This window comes from Limulus polyphemus, unplaced genomic scaffold (genome assembly GCF_000517525.1).
Source record: "Limulus polyphemus unplaced genomic scaffold, Limulus_polyphemus-2.1.2 Scaffold57, whole genome shotgun sequence".
NCBI lineage: Eukaryota > Metazoa > Arthropoda > Merostomata > Xiphosura > Limulidae > Limulus > Limulus polyphemus.
In genome coordinates, this window is record NW_013665667.1 from 508440 (window position 1) to 522727 (window position 14288).

General features: G+C 34.3%; 1 protein-coding gene across 8 annotated transcripts; it reads left to right on the top strand.

Moving 5' to 3' along the window:
- Positions 1–98: 98 nt before the first annotated feature.
- Positions 99–12712, top strand: LOC106464095 (glycerol-3-phosphate dehydrogenase [NAD(+)], cytoplasmic-like). 8 transcript variants are annotated; one of them, XM_022392011.1, is made up of 5 exons: positions 99–1076; positions 1561–1716; positions 5197–5257; positions 6261–6309; positions 10925–12712. In XM_022392011.1, exons 3-5 carry the CDS (start codon positions 5232–5234, stop codon positions 12050–12052), a joined length of 1203 nt encoding a protein of 400 aa, XP_022247719.1. In that variant the 5' UTR covers positions 99–1076; positions 1561–1716; positions 5197–5231; the 3' UTR covers positions 12053–12712. The 8 variants fall into 8 exon arrangements, with proteins under 8 accessions (XP_022247719.1, XP_022247705.1, XP_022247727.1 ...); XM_022391997.1 differs by lacking the exon at positions 1561–1716; XM_022392019.1 differs by lacking the exon at positions 99–1076 and having other exon boundaries at positions 1704–1724.
- Positions 12713–14288: the final 1576 nt, after the last annotated feature.

The following is a 14288-nucleotide window of genomic DNA, read 5'->3' on the forward strand; positions in this document are numbered from 1 at the left end:
GGGGGCGTTATAATGTGACGGTCAATTCCACTATTCGTTGGTAAAAAAGTAGCCCAAGAGTTGGCGGTGGGTGGTGATGACTAGCTGCCTTTCTCTACTCTTACACTGCCAAATTAGGGACGGCTAGCGCAGACAGCCCTCGTGTAGCTTTGCGTGAAATGCAAAACAAACAAACAAGTAGACAAGTGAAAAATAAGCGGAAATCAATGCAATGAATTTTCCTATGTCTTTAACTCTAAGTTTAGAATATCTGTTTATTCAGTCCGACAATGAGCACACTCACTGAACAAAAATTAAATAAGTAAAATGCTATCCATCTTAAAAGTACAAACACTATCTAATAACGCACTTACGCAGATCTAAAAAGATGTCTGGCATATTGCCTAGCAAGTTGACTGACAGACAAGAAAAAAATCTGTATTTCCTATGATTAAATAACTTAGTCATTCCGTTATTAATCTCACTGATTTGATAAGGTACCTGGCTCTGCTACGTATGTAAATTAAGTGTTGTGAAACATCCAGGTGAAACTTAATTAACACAAGTGCTGTATCAAATAGGTCTGCTAAATAACAGAAGATTCGTTCAAAGTATCTATTATGGAGTAATACTAAAACTTTTATTAATTAAATTGATGTAAAATGAAATAACGAGATTGGATACGAAGTATAAATCAAATTACACAATCTTTATTCTAGACTAAACAAGAAACACAATGTTTGTACTTATTTAAATATTAAACACGAAGGACCATCGCTCTATGTGGATATTTTCATTTGTTAACTTTCATGATTATTTTCAGGTTATACTCACCCAAGATGATGTTTTAGACAGACTGACCAATTATAACATTTCTGAGCACACAATAAACCTAAGATTTACCTAAAGCAACCAGGGCTACGCACGTGACTGGTCGTTTTAATCCCAACATAGATGAGATCATCACCTCTAGATATCACTTGAACAACTGTTGAAGGACACTGAAGTCGACATATATAATCAACGCTCATTGTTGTGCAATATCCTTCCTGGGTATAACAGGCATTATCCACTTCAAGAACAACACAGGAACAAAGGTAGCTTAGAACAAAATCAACTTAATGGTTTTATCAACTAGCTACCTAACAATCAGTGTGTGTGTGTGTGTGTGTGTGTATGTGCACTCATCCTCCAGTAGTCACTCCCCTGTATAAGAGAGAGATTTAAAAAAATAGTTTTGGTGAAGAGACAATCCATTACTTTTGTATGAGAATTTTCCCTTCAAAATTATATAGGACTAGAGGATTTTTAAAGTTATTGTTTATTAAACTTGCTTTATCACAAGACTAAAAATCTCAGTACAGAGTACCGAATGTCAATTAAAGTTCAAGTGTTCAACCATCGCGGTGTTTATGTTAAACTGTTAATATTGTATAGGCAAGCATTTACAAGGCAATAATATTTAGCTCTTTAAGCCCATAATTTTTTACGCGTTTTGCCGGAATTATTTGCACGATTTCTTAATAATTATCACCATACCTTATAAAGTTTCAGTTTTCTTAATTTTGTTTTTTCCTTCAGCATCAGGAGTAGCCACATGAAGCATTGTTGAGTAAATAGCCTCAAACCTCTCCCTCTTGAGCATTTGATGTCACCTTTTGATGGGTAAATCGGGATTTTCGGCCGGACGCTGGTAGTGCCCGCTTGGGTTTAAGGAGTTAAACCACCATTCTGATGGTAGTGCTGTATGCACAATTTTATACTTGGTTCAAATCAATAGGATTATTTGTTTGTTTATAGAATTTTGCGCAAAACTACTTGAGCCTATCTGTATTAACTATATCTAATTTTGAAGTGATAGATTAGTGAGAAAGCAGCTAGTAAATATCACCAACTACTGGGCTACTATTGTGATATTTTCACATAAAAACTGATTTTCAACAAGTATTAAGTACTTAGACTCCTTAATAACATTAGATTCGCTCGGGAAATAAAGATAGTAACCTCAATCTGATAACTTGATTAAGTCTTCCTAGTGTGTGTGAAATAATGAGACTGGACAAAACTGACAAATTAAAACAATTTTTATTATAGAACAGATAAAAGAAAATGCAGTATAAGCATTTTTGTGCATAGTTGCTTCTATTGGAGGGTAATTAGCTCCACAGTATTCTTTCTCTCAAAACAGACTTCTGTCACACTAATAGTGATATTCTTAAAGTAGATGAACCCGGCATCAAATCGTTAGAGGTTTCTAGGCCTAATTTAATGCCATTATTACAATGTGCAGCGCCCTCTTTCCAACATCTAAATATTATAAATATAGATTATAACAATGTGATATTTCTAATGCCAATAGCGCTAATACTAACAATAGTTGATTCTAGATCGCGTGTAGCAAATGGCGGTCAGTTTAGTTATTTATCTCCAGTGTATATGTAATTATAACGAAAGTGTGGACAACTTCCTATAAAAAATATATAACAACTCATAACAACCAAGTCACTGTATAGCTTAGGTATTACTTTGCCATGACTTACACATGGGCTTCTCTTTTCCGAACGTAAACCTAACAGACTAACATCAACCCTTATTTAAATACGAACGTACAGCTATCTATGAGTTGAACTTACTGTTAGAGCATACCCCTGCCGGCTCCTTCCTCTGGATATTGAAAATTTTCGACAATTCTTGACTACCTACCCCATAGCATACTTAAGGTTCATTCTTTTATGTTTTTACTTTTACTGTGTTTTGAAATTTGAAGACTATACTATTAGTAAATAGATTGTTATTATACAATTTACCGGTATATTCCTCTGTCTTAGATCCAAAAAATTAATAGTAATACTGGAAATAGTTCAACAGTTATGAAAAGCAAAATATACAAAAGTGAAATAATTTACAAGTTACTGTAATTAAATTTCACTATTTGTAGAAAGGGTGTTAATCAACGCAGTGCTGCTTGAATTAAATGGAAGGCCTACACAATTTTTGTTTACTTACAAGTTACAATTTATGTTTGTTCCACATTTCTCAAACCAAGCTAAAAACGGTGAGACTATGTAGTTGAGATTTTGTTTTGCACTTTGCAGGTAAGATAATGTAATTTTTAAGACTACGCTCGTTTGTTAACATCCTGTAAATTGTAATGTATAGTACCTTGTAAGTTGTATAGAATTTCACTGATTTTTAAGTTTGATAGGGAAGATAATGATATTGATTAAAAAAAGTTAAATTTGCGTGTTTTGTACTACATCAGTACATGTCTTACTTTGAGATCAGGACAAGCACATATACCCCAGAGTCGTAATCACTATAACTGATTGCTTTAAATTTACAGTTACTGAGTTAGGCAATTTTGTTCTCTCTAAATAAGGATATGTATATGGATGATGGTTACAGTTTACACACCTCAGCAACAATACTGTTGAATCATAGAATGTGTTATTGCATGATGTTAAACAGTTATGTTTATATAAGTATAACTCACAGTAATAATAATATTTCATTATTAATTACAAACTTTTTTCTAGTACAATTTTTTAAAATTTTCAGGGTGTATTCCATACACAGATACCATATATAACAAATTTAATATTGTATATATACAAGAGGATGTGTATATGGGCATATGTTTCATATATAGCTGAAGACCTCCCTCCCCACTTTTAAAATATTTTTGTAAAATAAAACTTCTAAATAAAAACTGTACTTGTTATAAATTTTTAATTGAATAACCGTACATGCAGTTTTTAAGAATGATTTACATGAGTTTATAGTTATCAAAATTATATTTGACTGTAACTACATGAATCTGAAATGTTTAGAATTTAGACTAACCCCTGTGATAATATCGTAGCTATGGTAATATATATATATATATATATATAAGATAAGAACATGAAGCTTAATTGTTAAACTAACAATAGTGTCATCAATATTGAACCCATGTCAATACCCAGTGTAAATGTAATGAATTTTCCACTTAGGCTAATGTTATGGGTTTTTATTAAGCTATGAAGTTGTGGTTTGAGACTTGAACATAAGTTAAATGGTCAAATGTCACTGTTTCTAAAATATATCAAGCTGGAGAATTTATTATGTTTGATATGCTTGCCTTTTAGTTATTGTATTGCTGGTTAAGTCTAACATTACTTGAAGTTCTGTACAGTTTTTGTCATTTATGAGACTGTGTCTCATGTGAAGAGTGACTGAGAGCTTGAACTAGGTGGCATATAAGATAAACAACATGAGTTTCTTGTAATGTAAGTTATATCAACAAAACTACTACATAACATTTAATATTATAGACTTTGAGGTGTCAAGTGTTATCATGTACACAAAGCTACACGTGAACTTAAAAGTAGGATACTGCACTTTTATGAAAACATGAAAATTAACTATCTAGGCTAAAAGTGTTAATGGGAAAATTGTAATTATTATATTCTTATGGTAGGATTTGCTTATTGTATGTTTTGGTATTACAGTATTAATCATTAAAATATATCTTAAAGTACTTTGGGTTTTATTTTTAACCCAGTAGTGTGTTTTTCAAAAAGGATGATACTAGTGGGGATGGGGAGGAGAAAAAGGAATACCTGCCTCCATCCTATCCCTTGCATTCATCAAGAGGCTACCAATTTTGAATCAAAGTCATGAAAAAATGTACAAAGTTCTCCGATGTTAGGCAAGGGAAAATGTGGCTGTATAGAGCTATTTACATGATGGAAATTTGATTTTATTGTTCTCATGAATTTTAATCTTAATGTTTATAAGTATTAAGCCTAGCTGAAAGTTTGTTTATTGTTAGCATTGAAAATATCTTTTTTTTTTTAAGTATAGTTGGTAAGAGATACAATTGATAAGTATAAGTAAGAATGATGATGATGTATAAACCTTTGTAGTAGTTTAATCAAGTATCTGATTTAGGCTGGATAGCAAAAACATTTTAAAATTTTGTTAAAGAATTTTATAGTTTATATTTTCATATAGCAAGTTGTAAAAGTAAATAATTGATAAATAACGAATTGTGTAAACAGTATACTTATAGGCTTAAGGCTGATTTGTGTGAAAGGAACCAGTAATGTATATGTATGACCGATGAGGCAATGACATTTTGTCATCTTATGTGTTATGATCATATCAAATCAATACATGAATAAAAGTCAATTAAACATGTTTATGATTTTGTGATTTTTTATTTTATTTTTTCAGTTTTATTATAATCCTTGGCATGAACTAAACATGAAATGGCAGTTTGCATAAAAAGTATTAGGTAAGTGTAAGTTGCAATTTCAACTGGTAATTCTTGTTTTAAACATTTAACAGCAAACTAGATGCATACATGGTATAGCTGTTGGGTTTTCATTCGATATAGGGCCTTATTTAGTGAATTGCTACTTATTATGCATAACTTATTTCATCAAATTTCTTAATAATAAAGATGAAAAATTGTAGCGTGACATCTTTTACTTTTCTAAATATTCTGGCCATGTAAATTTAACTGTTACTGATTTTTAAATTGTTCAAAGGTGTAATATTGTTACAGAAGGTAAAAGAAAATTATTTCATTAAACATTTTGGTCCTTTATTTTGCATGATTGCAAAAATGCTATTTAATCAAAAAGTAGTAGTTATAAATACTTTAGTGTTTGTGGTCAAAGGAACAGTTTATCTTGTTAATTGAAAATAAAGAATCTTAACTTAAAAAAAAATTATCTTAGAACTGTTTGGCTATGGTTATCATACTAAGTTTGCCAAAACTTTGTTCTCTCAGTTGCTGTTAATTTCATCCAGACAAATGGAGTACATATGCATCACTGTAGATGTTTTTCATATGTTTACATGTATTTTAAAAGAGTAATATCAATTGTGTCAGTAATACTATTTCTTGATTTGCAGAAAAAAAAATTATGATTTACAGTTAGTGTAATGAGGCATAAAAATGATCAAACTTACAGTTAATATTTTTGGAATTGGTGTAAATCTAAAAATAATCTGTATTTCTAACGTAAAGAAAAGCTTTTTTTAACAGAAATTTTTGTGGAATTTTATTTAGTTTTTTTGGTTTGATGATATATGTAAACTCCAAGCTATACAAGATAAAGAATACTTTTACTGTTAAGTTATTTTGGCTATGATATTACAGAGAAAGCTTCTGGAAAACCATAAGTTCTACTGTAGTGTCATTTTGTATTATTTAAAAATCCTAAGGCTTGTCAAAGTTTAGATGCTGAAAAAAATTCTCATTTCTAATTTGTCTTTTATTATCTTATTAGATCCTTTTCACAGGCTATTAGAAAATCACTTCATCTGGGGATCAGAGAGGTAAGCTGTAGGTACTAAATTTAAAATTAAACAAAAAAATTCCAAAACATACTTACCTCCTCTCACACTACAGCTATTACTTGACTGCTGGAATTTCCTTCCTTTGCCCATCTAAGCATTGGTCTGATTTTTCCTCATTTGCTCCAGTCTTTTATTTCCCACTTAATTGCTCTTGGCGATATCTGTCTCATGACACTCTCCACCTACGTCAATGCGTCCTCTATCCTGGTACTGTATATAAGCACCTCATTCAGATAATATTATCACTTTTTTCCTGACAAAGTGTTTACCAACAGGTTTCTTTGTACTATGAACCATTGGAGATACTTTGAGTGTTCTTTGTGTTATCTAGTTGTTTTGTGCAAAAAAAAATAAAAAATTTGTTTTTGTTTCACAAGCCGATACACAGAATGAATTCTTGGATTATTGTTTCTGATAGGGTGTCAAATCAGGTCTATCCTGTCCCACTTCTGATATCAAGTGTCGCTCTCAGTTGAGGTTATCTGTGATCTTATTCGTAGTGAGATGGAGACATATATTTAGTCCAGTGGTATTTCTCCAGGGGGCTCTGAGGCTGCATTTGTGGACAATACTAGACATTCTGGAGTGAATTTAGATTTGTTTTTCCAAGCACTTCCTTTTATTCTGTTGGCATCTCAAAAGGCCAAATTGGGATCAGCTGGCTCCAGCTCCTTTTCTTCAGTTGGTAAATTGAGTGTGTGATGTTTGGGTCTTTCCCCAGTTGCTTTTAAGTGTGTGTCTTCCTTGATGGCAGAAATATCTGAGGGCAAATACTTGATATTGTAGTTTATGCAGGGAGGTTTACTGCACAGTTACATGAAAAGATAGCTATTCTATGTCTGCCACATTTGTCAGAACAACATGCTTTAGTCTACCACTTCCAGATGAATGTGTATTTAGATTCTCAAAGAATAGACCCTCTCCTGGATATTTGGGGTTCCAGAATGGAGTCTGTGGCCAACCTGAATAAATCACACTTTTCTAGGATTCATCTGACCCTAACTATGGTGATAAGATATTTATCATCCCTCTGATTTCTGTCGGAAGCCTTTCAGCGATTGGCACTCAATTTGATGATGAGTTGGGATAATTGTTAGCATCTCCCTTGGTTTGATTGTCAGCTTCTGCACTTTCCGTAGTCTCTTGATTGGTATGTTGTTGGGATTTGCGGAGTAGAAATGCATTGTTGGAGAGCATTCATCTACCTGCTGCCACCCTCCATAAGTTACATGAGGACCCCTTTCTCCAACCCTTGATTTTTGAGAGCATTCCATAGTCTTTGGAATTGAAGGTTGATGTTGCCCCTCTTCATTCATCCCTGTCATTGTTGGCTTCTCGACTTTTCCTGATCTCCTACAGGGGTCATAGTTCTATCTCTATTTGAGTGTTCCGACACTTACTCACCTCTCTTTGGATCTTCTTTATTAGGCCCATTCCCATCATATCATCCTATTAGCTTGCCATGTTCCACATGTGATGAATTTGGTGGCAGATCAATTGGTTCAACCCAACCAGATCCTCCCAACAGAATGGTTTTCCATTGGATTTGTTAATGGTTTGTGACTCGGTTGATCAATACATTTGCCACTCATTGGAACACTCAACCACCAGCAGTTTGGTCTTCGGTACCTCACCCTCAGGCATTGGCAGTAGATGCATTCAGTCAGGACTGGATGGAATAGCACCTCTATGCCTTCCCACCTATTTGTATGTTACTCAGAGTACTAGCTATGATTCGTTCAACCCCATGTCTAGTTCTGTTGATAGCACCAGATTGGCAGGCTCAATCCTGGTTTCCACTTCTGCATTACTTTCAGGTGTACCAAACTCTTCCATTTCCTCATTGGCCATTTCTGTTGTGGCAGCCATGATCTGACATTGTACACCCAGCCATCCAGAAGTTCAAACTTCATATGTAGGTTATGTGGTCTTTTGCTTGGCATTGGGGTTTAATTTCTAAGGTTGTCATGTATCTGTTTCAGTCTCTGCATTGTCCTACAATGGACATTTATCAATGGAAATAAGACATATATTGACAATGGTGTATTGCAAGGAGGTTGAACTCACTTTGTCCAGAAGTGCCAATCATAACTCGTCTTTTGACCTGTCCCTTTGACAAGGGTTTCGCATCTTCCACAATCACCTAAAATAAGGTGGCCTTATCAACTACCTTTAGATACTCTAGGCAAAAATTATTTGAATCCCCAGTGCTTTCCGATCACCTCAAGTTGTTTCAGGTCCTTCATCCCAAACAACAGTTCAACTTACCTAACTGGGATACTTATCTAGTATTATATGCTCTTTCTCAACATCTGTTTGAGCCCTTAGCATTATGTACCATGTATCTCCTTTCCCTTAAGGTTTAATTTTTTTTGCTGCTGGCCTGCAGATGTCACTGGTTGGACAGGACATTTTATCATTCTACCTACATCGTCCTATACCCAGATAGATCCTTCTTACCGATGATCCTGGCAGCCAGGGAAGGAGATAAATTATTTTCACTAATTCATCTGACCACTATGACCAATCTGATTGTTTTTTATGTCCAGTGAGGGCCTTGAAGTGTTAGATTGCCTGCACTAATGCCTTTAGAGGTGCTAGGAAATGACTTTTTATTCATTGGGATCCTTTGGTTTCCCGGGATTTATCCTTGGTAACTTTGTCGAGGTGGATATGAAAATTGATTCATATCGCTTTGTCTGGGCTCTCTTTTGAGATGAGGAAACTTCTTATAGTCGCGTCTCACCAAATTCATCATGTTTTTATGTCTTTAGCAGCCTAGTTGAATTGTACGCTGGAGGACATTGTGCAGGCTGGTATATGGACTTCCTCCAATTTTTTTATCTTGCATTATTTGCTTTATCTGGCAGTATCTCCATCTGAGGGTTTTTGAATATCCCCAGGTGGGAGTATCTTCATTATTAAAATTGTCTCTTCTTTACTTTCCAGGATCCTTTACCTCTTTTTCACAGGATCTCACTCTGTGGAAAATGTTGCCCAGTCAGGTGTGCTTTTATCAAACAAATTCTGCACTAACAATCACTAACACAATATACTTTATCCAGGTTGCAACAGGCTCTGTAGAAATGAGGTGTTGTATATGACCACCCAGAGGCAGACTGGGTATTATTAATTTACTATGCTGAACTTACACTCATGGACTATCATGAATAAAGCATAAAGGGATCCAGCCCATCCCTGCCAATCATTGGATTGAATAAATCAAGGTCGGTTTGATTTTAAAATTTTAGGGAACTTGGTTCACCTATTGCACTGTTTCCAGAGCATTGTTCCTCAGGACTCCCCAGTGTGCATTACCCCTCCCCCCTCATATTCTACTAGTGGTGCTAGGGAGTCCTTATGGATGTTTTTTTCCCCAGATGTTGGTAGGAGAGGCACCAGCTTGCTGGGGAGCCTACTTTGTAATGTTGTTTCAGATTTGGCACTCAGCTATTTGCTTGGGTTGAGTGTGACCCTTCTTTTTTGATCAATATTGCTTCAGTATGTTGTTCATGGAAGAGGGTCCATTGTCTCCTCATAATTCCAAATGCAGAGTGGTTCCATCCTGGGTCCTTGGTTGATCATTCTTTGTTCCACATCCTCCCCATAATTCCAGATAGAAGTGGAATTTACTTTTCCTACATGATTGGGGAGTGAAAATGAGTGTCATAATTCCAGATCAGATGAGTTCTGTTTCCTCAGGTTGAGTATGGCATACAGGGTCTCACCATTCTGAGTTTGAGGTGTTGTCTTTTGGACTTTTTCAGGTAGAGGAGAGGGTTTGTCTACTTCAGTGTTGCTTACCTTCTTGTTGTGATTTCGGTGGCTCAGAATGAATCACTCTATAGTTACGGGTAGGGATCCACTCACAAGTATGTGTATTGCAGTCCAAATGCCCTAGCCACCACTGTGGGGTTTAAGGACCATGGCCCTATAATTCCAACCTTGAGCAGTGAAACCTTGGATATCTGGTTAGGGCCTGGTCAATATCAGTGACAAATTATGCAAAATTCTACCCACAGTGCATGAATTAGATTCTGGGTGAAGAGCATACCTGTTTTGAATGTAGTACAGTTCTCCCACTAAGATGCTAATCTTCTATTGGCATGCCCACAATATATGCAGATGCATTCTGTATGGATAATGCCCTCACTTGTCCCTCCACCTTATCAACGTGGGATTCTAGCTGTAGTGTGAGAGGAGGTAAGTATGTTTTGGAAGTTAACATCTTCTTAAATCGAAAATATATTTCCAATACTACTTACCCCCTCTCACACTCTCCAGCCCTTCCTCCCCACTAAGAGCCGGTGGTAGAGGCTGCAGAATGGCTCAGTCTTGAAAAAGTGATAGTAATATCTGAACGAGCTGCTTATATACACTACCAAGATACGCAAGTGCTATTGAAAATTCATTTTTGATTTAAGAACATGGTAACATAAATATATGTACCTGGAAGTAATCAAGTTTAAATGTGATGAAACTGTGTTATTACTTAGTAGTAACTTAAATTTTTAAGATTTAAAATAGTTAAAATGCTGTAAAGACATACACATATTAAAAGTACATATACTTACAAATATATATTATTTTTCAGAATACAAAACTAAAGAATTGGGGACTGAAGCATGAAAAAACATTACTGCAGTCAATAAGTAATAAAAAAACAAAATTTTATAAACTTGCTGTCATTGGATCAGGCAGTTGGGCATCTGCCATTGCTCGAATTGTGGGACACAATGCTAGGCATAATGACCTGTTTGATGAAACTGTTATGATGTATGTAAGACAAAGAATTTTTAAAGGAGAAAAACTTACTGATATTATAAACAGTCAACATGAAAACCCTTGTTATCTTCCTGGTTTTAAACTACCTGACAACATTTTTGCAGTTTCAGATGTTGTTGAGGCTGCAAGAAATAGTGACATTATAATTTTTGTCATGCCTCACAAATTTGTTAAACAGACTTGTACTCCATTGATTGGCCAAATTAAACCCTATTCTATTGGTGTGTCTCTCATCAAAAGTTTTGATGTTGATGATTCTGGTGAAATAAGACTAGTATCTGATTGGCTGAGGAAGAACCTTAATATTGATGTCAGTGTTCTTATGGGTGCCAACATTGCACATGAAGTTGCAGCTGAATTTCTTTGTGAAGCCACTCTTGGCACTTATGATGAACAAGTTGGAAATATTTTAAAACAGTTATTTGAAACAGATTATTTCAAAGTGACTATGAGTACTGATTTATCGACCATAGAACTGTGTGGAGCTTTGAAGAACATAGTAGCCCTTGCATCGGGTTGTGTTGATGGTCTTGGTTATGGGAATAATACGAAGGCTGCCGTGATTCGCCTTGGATTGACTGAAATGATCAAATTTGCCCAGTGGTTTTATCCAAAGGCAAAACTAGAGACTTTTTTCCAGAGTTGTGGGGTTGCTGATCTGTTAACAACATGTTATGGTGGTCGAAACCGGAGGCTGGCTGAAGCTTTTGTCAGGACTAGACAAAAACTGAATGAATTAGAAGCAGAAATGCTTGAAGGACAAAAACTCCAGGGCCCTGAGACTGCAGATGCAGTGCATAGGGTTTTGAAAAAACAAAATCTTGAAGAACATTTTCCTCTTTTTGTTGTTGTGAATAAAATATTTACAGGACAGCTACCTCCAACAGAGCTAATAACATGTGTTCGACATCATCCACAGTTCCGAAATCTGGTTTAGATACAGATCATGTAATGTATGTATGTCAGATTATTATTTTCTTGTTTGTAAGAATTTGAGTTTGGAATATGTTTGGGTACCACTATGTGACTGAACATCTGGTCAGACTCAGGTTACAAGTTTATTTTTCCCTGAGAAAGCTCTTGACAGTGGTAGTTTTTATTAAATGGTTTGGTGGTAGGTATAGCTTTCAGCTATTTTTAACTATATATATATAAATAAATAGAAAATTAGTACTTAAACGGTTAAGCAAAAATTAACATCAAAAGTAAGGACTGCATTAAAAACAGCAAATTCAAACCTTTTTTTTTCTTTGGAGAGCAGTCACCTTCCCACAACTTTCTACAGGCAATGATGGATGATATAGATGTGGGATATTGTGAGCTTGGGCACCCACATATCTTACTCTTCTAACTTATATTTTTTTGATGATTTTATTTGATTAATATATATATATGTATATTTTTTCTTCAACGTGTGAGACTGGCGAACAAAGGTTAACACTGGTCCACAGTGTATCCCCACTGCAATGTGAGTACTACTTCTACAGTCACCTCCAAAACTCAGAGCATATTTTATATCCCACATTATAGCTTGTACCCTGGGGATCCTTTTAATTTATGCAGCATCCTCAGTTTTGTTTTTTGTTTGAGCCTGTTTTTTTCATTGATATATATACACACATATATGAGCATAGTGACTTCTTAAAATATTCAAATTCACAAGATGTATAATTGTAATTGAAATTATCATTTTTTTTTGCTGGGATTACTATATTAAGTGAAAGTAAGAGAAACCACTTTGAGAGCCAGTGCTCTAGCAGAATGAAATTCATGATGGGGCCCAAATGAAGGAGCAAAAGTGTGAAGTGAATCACTGAAATGTTTGTGGTTCATTGAAATGCCTATTTCCATTAATTAATGTAAACAAGAAACATTTAGTGCTCAAATCATCAGAGTAGGGTCAGTTTGATGTAAATTTAGAAAAAAATAATAGGTTTAGGTTTCATGGTAGTTGTATTCAAAAAGTTATGTATGTATATAGTATAAAAAAAACTTGGAAGTTATCCAAATTAACACTAAATTACATTTATACAATGAAGGGTTTATAACTTTTTATGGATAAATATGTAGTCAGTAGTACTTGAGTGTTGAAAGTAATTAAAGTTGGTGGTTGGATGGAAACCACTTTATTTTCTAGAATATTTTGACAGCTTCTTAACATTAATATAAACATATATATATAAAGTTTTTAGTGAATTTTATTATTAAGAAAAAAATTACAATTTAGATGTCTTTCTGTAAAGGTGTAGAAAATGTTTCTGTGTTGTTTTCAAAAGTATAGCATGATCTCATACAAAACATGTGGTTTGTAGTTATAAGTTCACAATCCCTAGTTCGTATTTTATGCTTCTTGTAGGTGACACAGTAATAAGGATGTATATAGTCTTTATCAGTTTTTTTTACTGTACTCTAGTGTCAATTTTTGTAAATTGTCACACCTTGTTTAAATAAAGTATGCAACATCATGATTATTTACTGAACAGTTTCATTTCTTTTAATTGTACATTTTCTGGAATGCTGCCTGTCACCATGTTATGATATGATCTTTGTTATAAAAAAATGTGCAGAATTTTCAAGTAATTTTGTTTAATCATTTATCAAAGATAGAAGCTGATATATGGACTTCTTAGTTAGCAAGTTTTGCCTATTTTTTATTTTGCACTAGCACATGACACTTTATTGCCAGGGTGTTTTTTTTTTTTACGCTGACTTACTTTATTTTTTATGTGTGTGTTCCTCAACTTTCAATTTTATACATTTTAATATAAAAATGTCAGTTCGCTCTAGGTTACAAGCATGCCACAAGAAGCGATAGTTGAATTTTTGAGTAATATCTTGCCCTTATTAATCCACTACACCAAAGATTATGTAAATATGAATTCTAACGTTTTATTATAATCTTTAATGAATACGTAAGATCAACACATGATACACCAAATTCAGAAAAAAATCCTGAAAAAACTAATCAGGATGTATTTTCTCCGACTGTGAAATTTGGCCAGCTTTCATATTAGCTAACCCAGCTAATTAATCGGTTGACCTATTCCGTACTGGAAGTTAATAAATTTTTGTGCAAAATATTTTCAAATGTACATTGTATTTCTGAAAGAAAAAAAAAACAGTTCAGGTATTCGAAGTTGTTTGACAGGCAAGAAAAATTGCATATTTCCTGT